Genomic DNA, 17474 nt, shown 5'->3' on the forward strand with positions numbered 1-17474 from the left:
TGTCCTTTTGTGACTGGCTTATTTCACTTAGCATAATGTCTTCCTCCAAACTCATCTACATTGTAGCATGGGTCAGAATCTCTTTCCTTTTTAAGCTTCAATAATATTCCATTGTATGCATATGACACATTTTGTTTAACCATTCTTCCACTGATAGACACTTGAGTTGCTTTGATATTTTGGCTATTGTGAATAATGCTTCTAAATATAGGTGTACAAATATCTGCTTGAGTCCCTACTTTTGTTTTGTCTATATACCTAGAAGTGGAAACACTGAATTACATGGTAATTCTGTATTTCATTTTTTGAAGAAATGCCATATTGCTTTCCATAGTGGCTGCACTATTTTATATTCCCATCAATAGTGCGCAAAGATTCCAATTTCTCTATATCCTCACCAATACTTCTTATTTTCTATTTATTTGATAATAGCCATCTCAATGGGTATGAAATAGAGTATCAGTGTAGTTTTGATTTGTATTTTCCTAGTGATTAGTGACGCTGAGATCTCTTCATGTGCTTATTGATCATTTGTATATCTTTAGAGAAATGTCTATTCAAGTCCTTTGCTCATTTTTAAATCAGGTTGTTTGCTTTTGTTGTTGAGTTGAAGGATGGTCTTTTTGGTTTTGTTTTTTAATATTCTGGATATTAACCTCTTATCTGATACATGATTTGCAAATATTTTCTCTTATTCTGTGAGTTCCTTTTTCACTTTGTTGATATTGTCCACTGATGAAAAAGATTTTAATTTGATGTAGTCCAATTTAACTATTTTTTTTCTTTTTGTTGCCTGTGCTTTTGGTGTCATTTCCAAGGAATCACTGCCAATTCCAATATCATGAAGCTTTTCCCCTGTATTTTCTCCTACGAGTTTTATAGTTTGAGCTCCTACATTTAGGACTATCATCCACTTGGAATTAATTTTATATATATGGTCCAGCTTCATTTTTTTTGTTATGTATATATCCAGTTGGCTCTGCACCAGTTACTGAAAATCCACTGAACTGTCGTGGTACCGTTGTTGAAAATCAACTGAGCATAAATGTATGAGTTTAATTCTGGACACTCAAACCTAATCCACTGATCTGTAAGTCTATCTTTATAACAGTCCCACATATCTTGGGCACTGCTGCTTTGTAAGAAGTTGTGAAAACAGGAAATATGAATCCTAGGTAGTATGCTAATTTCTGTTAAAGGTCAGATGACTTTCTTGCTTAGCTATCTTAATGTGGTGAATTTCACTAATGATTTCTCTAAAGTTAAACCTTCTTTCATTCCCAGAAAAAAACCACTACTTTGATTTGATAAATTGTTTTTTAAATATGATGAATTCTAATTCCTAATATTTAAGACTTTTATAAAGATATTCATACGAGGAATTGTACATATACGTGTGTGTGTGTGTGTGTAATTTAAATTATGCTTGGGTATCAAAATTCTACCTGCCTCATAAAAAGAATCTGGATGTTTCCTACTTCTCTATTACCTAGAACAGCACTGTCCAGTAGAGTAGCCACCAGTCACATAGGCTTTTTAACTTTATTTTTTTTTTTATTTTTTTATTTTAAATTTTTTTTTTAAAATTTTATTTATTTATGATAGTCATACAGAGAGAAAGAGAGAGGCAGAGACACAGGCAGAGGGAGAAGCAGGCTCCATGCGCCGGGAGCCTGATGTGGGATTCGATCCCGGGTCTCCAGGATCACGCCCTGGGCCAAAGGCAGGCGCCAAACCGCTGCGCCACCCAGGGATCCCCGCTTTTTAACTTTAAATTGCAATTAAACAAAATTAAAAATCCAGGTGCTTCTTTAAAAAAAAAAAAAAATCAGGTCCTTAGTTGCAGTAGCCTCATTTCAAGTCTCCTTTAATTTTTGGAAAATTTTCTTATAAGTATTAGTTGTTTCATGGTTTAGTTCGTCTTCTTCAGAGGCTCTAATTATACATGCATATATACATTCACATATATGCACTGAATCTTTGTTGACTATGTTCTATATCTAACAGCTCCTTTCTGATAACTTTTAAACCTTTCCTAATATTTATTTTTATTCTCTTGGTTGTTTTTATTTCTCTTCTCAATGTCCCTTACTATATTTTCAGTTACATCTACTGTCCATTGGGCATCCTAGAATTGAGTCTGCAATTGAGATTATTTTGTCTTTAATTTTTTTCTTGAGCTTGGACAATTCTATTTTCACATCTTCCCGTATATTGTACATTTCTAGTCTGACTTTTAGAATTTATGATTCATGGTGCTTTCTTCATACCTCTCAATACTTATTTAATTCAAATTGGGTTGTTGTGCAAGAGTTTTCTTTTGGTTAGTCATTGATTTTGGCAGAATTTTCAGTAGTAAAAATGGTTTTATCCTCATCTTTGGTTTTTCATCATATAGAACCTTTTAACAGATGTTGACTGCTGTTTCTTAATAATTTGAAATGTCTTATATTTTCCTGGACCAGCAAAAACAGGAGGTTTTATTTTGGCAGGGATCTCGGGTTATGAATTTTCTGTTGACATAGTGAAATGCAGTTTCTTTAGTAGATGAGCCTGTTGGGATAGGATGGGAAGACTGGTGTGCCTTTTGACTTTATGATTCTCTTCTGTTTCTGTATAATTCTGAATTACAACCCCTGCTTCCTTTTTCTCCTTTAACATAGATCTACCCTTCCCCAAAGACAGTTATCTTCTCAAGAGTGCTCTCCCTAGTCTCTCACACTTTCAATTTACTCTCTTCCTTTGGATTCCTCAGTAGTCAATGCTCTAATCAAGTAGGTCTTAGGTCTGTTCTCAGTATTTCCCACTCTAAATTGGACTATCTTTTCCTGGAGGTGATTTTGATTGTGTTAGGCCCCCATTGCCCTCCCCTGTTTAAATGCAATTTCTACCCACATAAAACTATTATTCTGGTATAGTTCCTGAGTTAGGAACTAGCTCTAATGGTTTCAGACCTTGATATCTGAACAAGTAGACAACATGTAATTGAAATCTGTGGTATTTTTGACTCCCAGTAATATTTAAACATGAATTATGGGTGCGTTGGTTTGGTTTCCTTTTTGATCTGTTTATTTCTAGAGAATTTATCAAAAGATTGTGATTTAAATCATCACCATTATCCTCGGGAGCTTATTAGTTGATCCTTGAATGAATTGGGGGTTAGGGATGCTGACCCTCCCTGAAACCCATGCACTAAAAAATCATGTGTAACATCTGACTCCCCTAAAACGTAACAACTGAGCTTTAGTAGTTAAAACCTTAATGATAAAAAAAAAACTTAATGATAATGTAAAGATATACTTATCGAAATAAATCTATGTATAAAATGGAACTGTGCAGTTCAAACCTATGTTGTTCAAGGGTCAACTGTATTTTTAATAGCCTATCAAGATGCTTCTAAATCGCAATTCATAGAGCAGATTGAGCATTATACAGTGCTATGCAGGAATGAGAAATATTTCCATACTACTAAGAAGTCATCTTTAAGATATTTCATTAAATAGAAGAAAACAAGGTTAAGACAGTATGTATAGTATGCTGTCATTTGTATTTAAGTGGGAAATATATATGTAAATATGTACACACACAGACACACACACAAATATATTTGTATTTTTAATAAATGGAGTATAAACTATAAAATTAAAAGAAAGTGGCTGCCTATGGTAGAAGAAAGGAATAAGGTGAAGGGGATTTCTCTGAACATACTTTGTTTTATGGATTTGACTTTAAGAATGATGTGTATAAAAAATGATGTATTCCACATATATATTTATAAAGGAACATTTCTTAAAAGCAATCTCTAATAATTTTTTAAAAATACAAGCAGGGATCCCTGGGTGACTCAGCGATTTAGCACCTGCCTTTGGCCCAGGGCGTGATCCTGGAGTCCCGGGATCGAGTCCTGCGTTGGGCTCCCTGCACGGAGCCTGCTTCTCCCTCTGCCTGTGTCTCTGCACCTCTGTCTCTCATGAATAAATAAATAAAATATTTAAAATAAATAAATAAAAAAAAATACAGGGGCTCTTGGGTGGCTCAGTTAGTTGTGTTTGACTCCTGATTTTGGCTCAGACTGTGATCTTAGGGTCGTGGGATTGAGCTTCACATTGGGCTCTATGCTCAGCAGGGAGTCTGCTTGAGGATTCTCTCCCTCTGTCCCTTCCCCCACTCACATGCTCTCTCTCTCTCTCTCTAAAATAAATAAATAAATCTTAAAACATGCAATAAACGAACCTAAGTTTATATCAAGTTGGTGGCACTGCCACCCAGATAGAAACCAATCCAAACAACCTTATAATGTATTATTGACTATACTTCACCTGAGGGTAAGAAAAAAGAAATGCAAATAACTCAAATACTGTCAGTAATGATTATAGTGGTAAGTGTTTGTATTATTATTCTGAGACTCTTGTATGTGTACTGTAGGATAAAACAAATGGGTTATTTTGTTAATGACATGGAAAACTAGGGTTTTGTTGTGATATAGAGGAGAGACAGACTTAAGACAGTAAAGACAAAGTAAATAAAAACACCATTTGTCCTGAATTTTGGCAGGAAGTATCAATTATGAACTAATGATTTTATCTTTACTACTACTAATAAGGCAGTTCTTATCTATGCCAAAAAGATGCAGAAAGAACGAATTAACCCAGTAGAGGTGAGCACTCTAGCGTTCAGATTATAGTCTCTAAATATCATTTCCCACTAAAAGGAACCCAGGCACTTAAAAGATAACTGACTCCATATTGGGGGTAGATAATATAGAAGATGAGCCTGGAACATTTTGAAATTTTAAAAATCCAAGAGAGCTATCAAGCAATAAAGAGTCAGGAGACCATTTGATGACGCTCCTATACAGCCAATGATGGGACAAATCAAGAATCAATAAGAATAATTAGTGTAATGTAATAAAACATCAAATATGTATTAATTCTTGGATTTATGATACTAAACAGTAACAAAAAAACCGTCCATAAATATTTTTGGAGGATGGTATTAAGCCAATTCATTATTTTGAATATTGGTAAAGAAAAGAATCAAGCATTTAAGCTTTCTTCCATGAATGATATCCTCATAATATCCAAATAAATGATGTAAGTTTAATAGACATATTCCATTTAATTTATGTGGATGGAATTATAAGACTAAAATTCCCCATTTTGCAACCATAATGAATTGATTGATCTAAATCAGGGGTCAGCAAATTATAGCCAGAAGGCTGGTAATCTGTTTTTGTAAATACAAGATTTTGTTGGAATACAGCCTTGCTTATTTGTTTGTGTATTGTCTATAGCTACAATGACAAAGGTGACTAGTTGCCAACAGAGAAATGTATGGCCAGTAGGCCTGAAAGTTTTGCTGTCTAACCCCCTCTAAGAAAATGTGTCAACCCTTGATCCAGACCACAAGTAGTAATGGCTGCTACATTATAAAATGAAAGATAACAAGACCATATATGTTTCTTATTAGAAATAAACTCCACCACCACCTATGAAATATTCTTATGAAAAAATTAAACCTGAACCTGATCCATCCTCTAGATCTAGCTGCCAATTTCTAGGAAAGAGAGAACAGAGAAACATGTCAAATGATACCACAGAGATATAATCAGCAAAATCTAATTGTGAGAGATATCAAAGACAAATTATTTAGGTTCTTTAACATGTAAATTGTGAGAAAAAATTAAGAGAGAAGGAGAACTCATGGATTAAAAGAGACTTAAAGGACATATCAACCAACTACAATATGTGGATCTTATTTGAATCCTGATTCAAAGAAACTTAAGAGAGAGAGAGAAAGAAGGAGAGACAGACAGACAGACAACAGGTAAAATTTAAACACTGAGTAAATATTTGTGGTTATTAAGAAATTATCATTAGTTTATTTACATATGATGTCATTATGATTACATTTTAAAAATATTATCTATGAGACAGAGTTACTAAATATTTAATGACAGAATGATATGATGTTTGGGCAATTGGGCAGGAGGGGGCAGGGAGTATGTGCAGGTACAAATAAAACAAGATTGATTATGTACTGATAATTATCAAGGATAAAGAATACATGGGCATTCACTGCGCTACTCTACTTTTATGTTTGGAATTTTATATTACAAATATATTTTTTTTAATGGGGGATAATATTCAGTAACTACCTGTGGTCTCCTGCAAATGACAGCTGTCTCCTAATGCTCAATTTACTACAACCTTCTGAGGGGAACATAGCCCATAGCTCATCACCCATCTCTCTCTCTCTCTTCTCTGTTGAGACTCACTCCAACAGTGATTGATAGTAATTGATAAGATGGGCTAAATCACTTCGATATACTGAGGAGAAAAAAAGGTAAAATCTAGTGGGGTTATTAGTTTAAGTAAAATAATACAAATTAATTCAAAGTGAGAATATGACAAGGACCAAGTGAGAATTTAGGGGAAAGGAAAGAAGGAACCCCAATAACAGTCATCATTTTACTGGGAAATTTTCTCTCACCTCTTATAATCACTGTAGGATTTGGCAAAAGCTCTGTGGTTTTCTGAGGCAGGTTAAATGGTAAGACCTCCTTCCATTCTGTCTCTGAGGGTAAATAGGAACTGACAAAGAAGGATGGAAGGTGTGGTTTCTAGTTGGAAAAAGGACAGCTTAAGTGAAGTTTGGATATCATAAGCTAATGTAGAGAAGAATATGTCCAGATTTTACAACTCATTTCATTTTGGGTGGGCCTTTTCTTTTGGTCATATGAGAAAGAAGGAATAGGTGGGGGATCCTAGGCTTTCCCATAATAGGATGTACAATTTTGGAAGATAACTAATTGGCTAAGGAGAGCTTGGGTCTATTTACTCACCCAGAGGGGGCTGCAGCATACCCCCATTCTTCTCACAGTTCCCAATAGGCTGGATTTCAGCTGAGTCAACCAGCCGCCAGAAGTCATTCTTGTTGTCGCTACCATCAAGGCGAAGGCGGAGGCGGGCACCTGTCAGTCCAACTACTGTGGCAATACACGTGGATGTGGTGTTCCTGGGGTCCTGTGCTTCCAATTTCATGCTGATCTTGAACTCGTTGCTTGGAGGTGTGTAGGACTGAGAAAAACAAGCCATGGGGATTAGGAAGACTAAGAGTAAATGGCATTTTCAGTAAGGATGTTACGAGATGGAACCTGACAATTTATGTTTTGGACTGAAATTGGTTAGAGCTGGCCTGAGTCAACTGCCTTAACTATTCCCTAATCCTTAGGAAGGGTTTCATGTAAAAGAAAGACTAGAAGGTAAGATGAAGGGGAAAAAAATTACTTTCCAAAGAAGCATCAAATACTGACTCTCACTAGTAAGAAAAGCACAGCAGTGTCTCAAATGGTCCTGATTTAAATGCTTTCTCATCCTATCTTCTCCAGCATCTTAACTCTCCAGGTAGTCATAAAATTTTCTTCTCAGAAATCATCCTATTAAAATCTCATATCCTTAGTGTCTCTTAATGGAGCATTTCAGTGTATTGGTTTGTATACTCACCACACAGATTATTGGGGGTTAATATTTTTCTTCTCTTGACACTAACTTATAAAATCAATTCATATTTTAAAACAATTTTAATTATAATTGACATACCATAAACTATACACTTTGTTAAATCTGGACATATGTAGACACCCATGACACCATATATATCACATACACCCTTGAAGCCATCACCACAATCAAGATAATGAAAATGGACACACTCCCAAGGTTTTTCATGTCCCTTTATAATCCCTGTCTAGCCCTACCCAGACTCCTGTCACTTTCTATCACTGTAGATTGACTGGTTTGCATTTTATAGTCTTAAGAGGAATCATAGAGAATATATTCTTTCTGTGTGTGTCTAGCTTCTTTCACTCAACATAATTATTCTGATATCCATATTGCTGAATATATCAACAATTCATTTTATGTTTTAAAAGACTTTATTTTTTAGAGCAGTTTTAGGTTCAGAAGAAAACTGACAGAAAGGTGAAGAGATCTCCCATACACACCCTGGCCCTACACATGCATAGTCTCCCGTTATCATCCCCCGCCACAGCAGTACATTTGTTACGATGATAATTACCCAAAGTCCCTAGTTTATGTTAGGGTTCTCTCTTGGTATTGTACATTCTGTATGTTTGGTCAAATGTATAATGACATTTATTTGTGATTATAGGATCATACAAAATAGTTTAAATGCCTAAAAAATCCTCTGTGCTCTGCCTATTTATCCCTCACCCACTCAACCACTGGCAAACACTGATCTTTTTAGGGTCTCAATAGTTTTGTCTTTTCCAGAACGTCACATAGGTGGAATTGTACAGCATGCTTTTTCAGACTGGCTTCTTTCCCTTAGTAATATGCAGTTAAGTTTTCTCCATGTCTGTTCATGGATCAATAGCTTATTTCTTTTTAGGGCTGAAGTACATCCCATTGTTTGGCTATACCAGTTTCTTCATTCACCTACTGAAGGGTAGCTTCCAAGTTTTGGCAGTTATGAATAAAAGTGCAATAAACATCTATGCACAGGTTTTTGTGCAGATAAAAATTTTAAAATCCTTTGGGTAAATACCAAGGAATATGATTGCTAGATTGTATTTAGTAAAAGTATGTTCAGTTTTGTAAGGAATCACTAACCTATCTTACAAAAATGGTTGTGTAATTTTGCACTCCCACCAACAATGAACAAGAGTTCCTTTTGCCCCACATCCTCACCAGCTTTCAGTGATGTTAGTGTTCTGGATTTGGGCCATTCTAATAGGTGTGTAGTGGTATCTCACTACTGTTAATTTGTGTTTGTTTCTCTGAGGATACATGATGTGGAACATCTTTCACATGCTTTTTTGTCATCTGCCTGTCTTCTTTGGTGAGGTATCTATTAAGATCTTTGGCCCATTTTTTAATCAAGTTGTTTTCTTTTTTTTTTGAGACTTTAAGCATTCTTTGTATATTCTGGATAACATTCCTTTATGAGATATGCCTTTTGCAAATATTTTCTACGAGTCTATGGCTTAACTTCTTATTCTCCTGACACTGTCATTCTTAGAGCAGAAGGTTTTAATTCTAATGAAATCCAGCTTATCAATTATTTCTTTCATGGATAGTGCCTTTCTAAAAAGTCATTACCACACCCAAAGTCATCTTGTTCTTCTCCTATGTTATCTTCTAGGAGTTTTATAGTTTTGAGTTAGACATTTAGTCTCTGGCCTGCTTTGAGTTAATTTTTGTGGTGTAAGGCTGTGGTGTAAGGGTGTAAGGCTTCTATCTAGATTCCTTTTTTTTTTTTTTTTTTTTTTTTTTGCATGTGGCCGTCCAGTTGTTTAAGTGCTATTCATTGAAAAAACTATCATAGCTCCAATGTATTGCTTTTGCTTCTTTATCAAAGATCAGTTGTCTTTACTTATATGGAACTATTTCTTGACTCTCTATTCTGTTCCACTGATACATCTGGCTCTTTTGCAAATACCACACTGTCTTGACTCCTGTTTATTTACAACGAGCCTTTAAGTTGGATAATGTCAGTATTCCAACTTGTTTTCCTTCAATATTATGTTGGTTATTCCAGATATTTTCTCTCTCCACATAAACTTTAGAATCAATTTTCCACAAAATAACTCGCTGTAATTTTGATTAGACTTGCATCGAATCTATAGGTCACACTGGGAAGAACTGACATCTTGACAATATTGAGTCTTTTTTTTTTTTTTAAGGTTTTATTTACTTTATTTATGAGAAAGAGAGAGCGAGCAAGCAAGTGGGAGGAAGTGCAGAGGGAGAGAGAATCTCAAGCAGATGCCACACGAAGCCTGATGTGAGGCTCAATCACTACACCCTGAGATTATGACTTGAGCCAAAATCAAGAGTTGGCCGCTTAACTCACTGAGCTGCCCCAGAACCCCAAGTCTTCCTATTCTTGAACATGAACTGTTTTTAGCTCTTTGATTTCAACACCAGAATTTTATAGTTTTCCTCATATAAATCTTGCATATATCCTGTTAGATATATACCTAAATATTTCGTTTTTGGAGGTGCTAAATGGAATTGAGTTTTTAATTGCAAATTCCACTTGTTCATTACAGTATAAAGCAAAATGACTGACTTATATATATTAACCTTGTATCTTGCAAACTTGCTATAACTGCTTATTAGTTCTAGGAGGGTTTAATTATGTCATCTGCAAAGAGTTTTAATTTTTCCTTGCCAATCTGTATATTTTTTTATTTCCTTTTCTTGTGTTTTTGCAGTATCTAAAACTACCACTATGATACTGAAAAGGAGAGGTGAGAGGAGACGTCCTTGTCTTGCTCCTGATCTTAGTGGGAAAGCTTCTAGTTTCTCACCATCAAGTGTAATGTTGGCTATAGGATTTTTGTAAATACTATCACTCCACAAACTATTCTGATTTCATCCATATTGTTGAAGGCATCAATAATTTACTTCTTTTTATTTCTGAGTAGTACATGTTGATAAGCATTTGGTGTGTTTCCAGTTTTTGATTATTAACAAATCTTCTACGAACACCCATGTGTAAATCTCTTTATGGAAATGTATTTTCTTTTCTCTTGGGTAACTATCTAAAAGTGAAATGGGTGGATCATATGGTATGTATTTGTTTAACTCACATACCAGAAAATTAACCTTTTTACAGTGTATAACTTGGTGGTTGTTAGTATATTCAGAGTTGCGCAAACATCACTTCATCTAAATTTAGAACATTTTCATCATCCCTCCAAAGAATTCCCATACCTATTAGCAGTCTCTCCCCATTCTGCCCTCATCCCAGTCCCTAGAAACCATTAATCGTCTGTTTCTATGGATTTGCCTATTCTGAAGATTTAATATTATATGTGAGTGGTTCCTTTCTTTACTTAGCATAATGTTTTCAGGGTTAATCTATGTTGTAGCATTTATCAGTACTTCATTTTTATTGACGACTAATATTCCATTGTATGGACATACTACATTTTGCTTAACCATTTATCAGTTGATAGACATTTGAGTTGTTTCCTCTTTTTGGCTATTATGTATAATGTATGTAACATGTACAATATTATATAACATACAATATATGTATAATGATGCCATTTGTGTGTGTTTCATGTGGTCATATGTTTTCCCTTCTCTTGTGTATAACTAACAGTGAGAATCCTGGGTCATGTGCTAATTCTATGTTTAAAATTTTGAGGAACTTCTAAACTTTTCTAAAGAGGCTACTGCATTTTACAATCTAACCAGTAAAACAAAGGTTCCAATTTCTTCATAGCCTTTTTATTTTTTAAAAAGATTTTATTTATTTATTCATGAGAGACAGAGAGAGGCAGAGACATAGGTAGAGGAGCAGCAGGCTCCCCATGGAGGGATTCTGGGATCACATCCTGAGCCGAAGGCAGACTCTCAACCACTAAGCCACCTAGGCATCCCTATTGTCTGCCTTTTTAATTTCAACTACCCTAGTAGATGTGAAGTGGTATCTCACTGCAGTTTTGATTTACATTTCCCTACAGATTAACGATGTTAAACATCTGTTATGTGCTTATTGGTCACTTGTGTATATTTGGAGAAATATCTATTCAAATTCTTTGCCCATTTAAAAATTAGGTTGTCTTGGGATCCCTGGGTGGCGCAGTGGTTTGGCGCCTGCCTTTGGCCCAGGGCGCGATCCTGGAGACCCGGGATCGAGTCCCACGTCGGGCTCCCGGTGCATGGAGCCTGCTTCTCCCTCTGCCTATGTCTCTGCCTCTCTCTCTCTCTCTCTCTCTCTGTGACTATCATAAATAAATAAAAATTAAAAAAAATAAATAAAAATTAGGTTGTCTTAACTACTGAGTTTTAAGAGTTTTTCATATGTTCAATTTACAAGTTCCTTAACAGATATGATTTGCAAATATTTTCCCATTCTGTGGGTCATATTTTCACTTTCTTGATAGTGTCCCTGGAAGCACAAAAGCTTTTAATTTTTATGAAGTATAAACTATCTTTTGTTGTTTGTGCTTTTGGTGCCATATCTAAAAAACCACTGCCTAATCCAAGGTCATGAAGTTTACTCCTACATTTTCTTCTGAGGGTTCTACAGTTTTAGCTCTTACATTTAGGGCTATCATCTACTTCGAGTTAATTTTTGTATATCATGTGGAGGTAGGGTGCAACTACATTCTTTTGTATGTGCATATCCAGTAGTCCCTGCACCAATTGTTGAAAATACCACTGAACTATCTTGGCATACTCATCCAAAATCAATTGAACATAAATGCATGAGTTTATTTCTGGACTCTTGAGTCTAATTCATTGATTTATATGTTTATCTTTATGCTAGTACCACAATGTCTTGAGTATTGCAGCTTCATAGTAAGTTCTGAAATCAGGAAATGTGATTTTGTTCTCCATTTCCAACATTGTTTTGGCTATTTTGGTTCCACTGTGTTTCTTTAAGAATTTTAGGATAACCTCAATTTCTAGAAAGTAGCTACCTGGGATTTTGATAGGAATTACACCAAATTGATAGATTATTTTGGAGAGCACTGCTGTCAGCTGTCTGATTTGCCAATATTTTCCAAGACTATGGCTTATATTTCCTTCTTTTACCAGTGTCTTTTGAAGGGCAGAAGTACTTAATTTTGACAAAGTCAAAGTCAATTTTTTTACTGAATCATGCTTTAGGGTAAGGTGCTTTGCATATCTGTCAGCTTATTCATACATACACACACACACACACACACACACACACACACGTAATATATTTGGAAGTTTTCCAGATAACTTTTTCATATTAATTTTTTATTTAATTTCAATGTAACCTGAGAATACACTTTATATTACATATATCTATATGTATATACCTACTGTAAATGCTGCTATTGTAAATGAGAGTTTCTTTTCTATTATGTCTTCTATTGAGTTACTTTTAACTATAGTACTGAGGTATAAACATTTTTTCAAGTTAAAGATGTATTATTCAATTCCTAATTTAGTGGATTTTTTTTGGCTCAGTAGTTTGAAGTTTTTTGCAAACTACATTTTAAAGCAATTAAATAATTTTATGTTTTCATCAGTACTTTATGAAAGTTCCATTTACTCCACATCCTTGCCACTATTGGTTATGGTCAGTCCTTCTTATCAGAGGCATTTAAATAAATGTATAGAGATATCTCATTATAATTTTTTAAAAGATTTTCATTTATTTATTCATCAGAGACACACAGAGAGGGGCAGAGACACAGGCAGAGGGAGAAGCAGGCTCCCTTCAGTGAGCCTGATGTGGGACTTGATCTCACAACCCTGGGATCACAACCTGAGCCAAAGGCAGACACTCAACCACTGAGCCACCCAGGTGTGCCTCTCATCATGATTTTACTTTGTAGCTCCCTAATGAAAAAATGTTAACCATCAATTTACACACTTATTTGCCACCCACATATTTTCCTTGGTAGTTGCTCTAATCTTTCAATCAGAACCCCTTTCTTTCTTTCTTTCTTTTTTTTTTTAATTTTTATTTATTTATGATAGTCACAGAGAGAGAGAGAGAGAGAGAGAGAAAGGCAGAGACACAGGCAGAGGGAGAAGCAGGCTCCATGCACCGGGAGCCCGACGTGGGATTTGATCCCGGGTCTCCAGGATCGCGCCCTAGGCCAAAGGCAGGCGCCAAACCGCTGCGCCAAACCGCTGCGCCACCCAGGGATCCCCCTTTCTTTCTTCCTTCCCTTCCAGCCTCCCTTCCTTTCCTTTTTCTTTCTTTCTTTTTTTTTTGCCTGGTCACATTCTCAGTACAATATTGAATGAAGTGGCAAGAGCAGACATCCTTGTCTTGTTCCTGACATTAAGGGAAAGCATTTAAATTTTTACCAATAAATATGATATCTTTAAGTTTTACATAGATGCCTTTTAGGGTGTAGTATTTACGAAATTCTCTTCTATTTCTTATTTGTTGAAAGTTTTTATTAGTAATAGACAGTGGACTTTGTCAATGCTTTTTTTACATCTATTGAGAGGACCAGACCTTTTCTTCATTAGTGTGTTCATATGGTGAAACACTGATTGACTTTCGGTTTTTTTGTCTGTTTGTTTTTTGCTTTTAAAGATTTAATTTATTCATGAGAGACACAGAGAAAGAGAGCCAAAGGCACAGGCAGAGAGAGAAGCAGGCTCCATGGAGGGAGCACAATGTAGGACTCAATCCCAGGACTCCAGGATCATGCCCTGGGCTGAAGGCAGACTCTCAACCATTGAGCCACCCAGACGTCCCACCAATTGACTTTTGAATGTTTAATCAACCTAGCATTCTTGGAATTAAGCTCCACCTGGTCATGGTTAAATTATTACATATCATTAGAATTAATTTCCTAGAATTTTCTTTAGAATTTTTACATGTATTTTCATATGGGATGTTGCTTTGTAGTTCTTTTCTTTCCATATCTTTACCTGATTCTGGTATCAGCATTAATACCCGCCTCGTAGAATGAGCTGGAATGATGTATTCCCTTTTCTTAAACTTTTTGGAAGAGTCTGTGTAGAATATGTTTACCTTTTCCTTAAATGTTTGGAACAATTCACCAGTGAAGTCATCTAGGCCTGAAATTTTCTTTGTGGGAAATTTCTTAACTACGAATTCAACTTCTGTAACAGAAATAGTGCTATTCAGTGAACTTTGGTAATTTGTGTTATTCGTGAAAATTATCCATTTCAACTAAGTTGTCAAATTTAAAGGTATAAATTTGTTCATAATAATCCTTTATTATCCTTGTAATATTCATAGAATCAACAGTGATGTCACCACTTCCAGTTCTGACATTAGTAATCTGTATTTTATTACTGATTAATCTAGTTAGAGGTTTATAATTTCTATTGATCTTTGCAAAGAATCAGCTTTTGACTTCAATGATTTTTCTCTATTATTTTTGTTTCTTCTATCATTGGTTTATGCTCTGATCTTTATTATATCCTTTCCTATGCTTACTTTGCAGTTAACTTGATTTATTTCTCCCCTTCATTATTTAAAATGAAAGCTGAGGTCAGAAAACGAAACTCTTCTTTTTCTTATCAGTGTTCGGCACTATAAGGACTGCTTTAGTAGCAATCCACAATTTTGAAATGTTCATTTCCATTTAGTTGAAAATATTTTCTTTCTTTTTTTCTTAAAGATTTTATTTATTTATTCATGAGAGACACACAGAGAGAGAGAGGCAGAGACATAGGCAGAGGGAGAAGCAGGCTCCATGCAGGGAGCCCAACGTGGGACTCAATCCCGGGTCTCCAGGATCACACCCTGGGCTGAAGGCGGCGCTAAACCAACCGCTGGGCCACCTGGGCTGCCCTGAAAATATTTTCTAATGCCCATTTTTAATTTTTCCATACCCAAGGAGTATTTAGAAATGTGTTACTTAGTTTCCATATATTTGGAGGTTTTCCAGATAACTTTTGCATTAATTTTTTAATTTAACTTCAATGTAACCTGAGAATATACTTTATATTACTTACATCCTTTTAAATTTATCAAAACTTACCTTATGGTCCAGAATATGGTCTAACTTGGTTAAACATTGTGTGCACTTGAAAAGAATGTACATTCTGTTGCTGGGGGTGCTCTCTACCTGTCCGTTAGGTCTGGCTGGTTGACAGTGTTGCTGATGCCTACTATTCATTTGTTGATTTCCTACTACTTGTTCTTTAATCATACAGGGGAGTATTAGAACTCTATCTATAAATAAATTTAGATGTATTCATTTCTTCTTATATTTCTATCATTTTTTTGCTTCATGTAAAAATGCCTGTCCCCTTTTCAGGATGAAATCACCTTTTTTTTTTTTTTATCCCTGGCAGTATTCTCTACTCTGAAATATACTTTGATATTAATACAGTCATTTTAGTTTTATTGTGGCTAACCATTTTCCATCCTTTTACTTTTTAAGTTATTTATGTCCTTATATTTAAAGTATAATTTCTTGCAAGCAATATATAATTGGATCTTTTTTTAAAATTCAATGTGATAATCTCAACCTTTTAAATGGGCATTTAGACCAATTATAATTAATTTGATTACTGATATGGTTGGATTTAAGTCTACCAGCTGCTATTTATTTCCTACTATTTTAGTGATTGCTTTGCTGTTTATAGTTAACATGTTTAACTTATCAGTCTGTCTTCAAATAATATCATACTGTTTCAAATATCTTAACAGTATGTTTAAGATTTCTCCTCTCAAAAAAAAAAAAAAAGATTTCTCCTCTCTTGGGCATTTATGCTATACATTTTATTTATACACCTATTATCACCTCTACAATAACAATATGATTATTATTGTTTACGCAATTATCTTTTGTAGAGATTCAAATAATAAGGAAAAATCTTACGTATCTGCCGTTGTAATTACAATTATCAGAGACTTTTACTCCTTTTTATAGATCTGTAATTCCACCTGGTATTGTTTTTGGAAGATCTTTTTACTAGGTATAGAATTCAAGGTTGACAGTTTTTGCTTTTGGTACTTTCAACATGTCATTCAACTTTCTTCTTTGCATCGTTTCCAACAAGAAAATACAATGTTCTCATCTTACTTACCCTGTATGTAGTGTCTTTTTTCTCTGGCTGCTTTTAAGATGTTCTCTATTGCTAACTTTTGAGCATTTATGATGTGTTTATGTAGTTTTCTTGTCTTCTATTTGGGGGAGGGGATTCTTAGAGCCTTATCAATCTGTGGATTTACATTTTCCTCAATTTTGGAAATTTTTTAGCCATTAGATCTTCAGATACTTTTTCTGTCCCTTATCTCCTTTGCTTTAGGCACTCTAATTAGATGGTCTATGAAGTTATTCCATGGAAAGGGAAGTTATCCTTTGGCTCACTGATGTTCTTTTTCATCTTTTTAAGATTCTTCTCTGTGTTTCATTTTGGATAGCTTCTACTGCTATGTCTTCAAGTTTACTGATCTCTTCTTCTGCCATTAATCCCATCTAGAGTATTTTTTATTTTGCACATAGTAGTTCAATATGAGTCTTTTTATATCCATGTCTCTGCTTAGCTTTCAAACACATGGAATTAAAAGAAATGTTTTAATGTTTTTGCCTGCTATTCTAAGATCTATATAGGTTCTGAGTCTGTTTCAACTGGATGATTATTCTGCTCATGACTGATTATGTTTTCCTCTTTACGTGCCTGGTGATCTTTGACTGGATGCCAGACATTTTGACTTTTTCCTTGTTGGTTACTGTTCATTTTTGCATTTTGTCTTGTGCTGTGCTCTTAGGTGCATTTAAGTTACCTGAAAATAGTTTGATCATTTTGAGTCGTGTTTTTTTTTAAAGATTTTATTTATTTATTCATGAGAGACATACAGAGAGAGAGAGAGAGAGAGGCAAAGACACAGGCAGAGGGAGAAGCAGGCTCCATGCAGGGAGCCTGATGTGGGACTCGATCCCGGGACTCCAGGATCACGCCCTGGGCCGAAGGTGGCACTAAACCGCTGAGCCACCCAGGGATCCCCTTGAG

General features: G+C 35.1%; 1 protein-coding gene across 11 annotated transcripts in view; it reads right to left on the reverse strand.

Annotated features, from left to right (window-relative positions):
• SCMH1 (Scm polycomb group protein homolog 1) overlaps nucleotides 1-17474 on the reverse strand; it is a 175574-nt gene that overhangs the window by 92648 nt on the left and 65452 nt on the right. For all 11 annotated transcript variants that reach the window (XM_041737954.1, XM_041737956.1, XM_041737946.1 and 8 more), the window contains one exon: nucleotides 6845-7079. In XM_041737954.1, the coding sequence (XP_041593888.1) occupies nucleotides 6845-7079 (235 nt within the window). The remainder of the gene's footprint in view (nucleotides 1-6844; nucleotides 7080-17474) is intronic.

Source organism: Vulpes lagopus, chromosome 23, assembly GCF_018345385.1.
Source record: "Vulpes lagopus strain Blue_001 chromosome 23, ASM1834538v1, whole genome shotgun sequence".
Lineage (NCBI taxonomy): Eukaryota > Metazoa > Chordata > Mammalia > Carnivora > Canidae > Vulpes > Vulpes lagopus.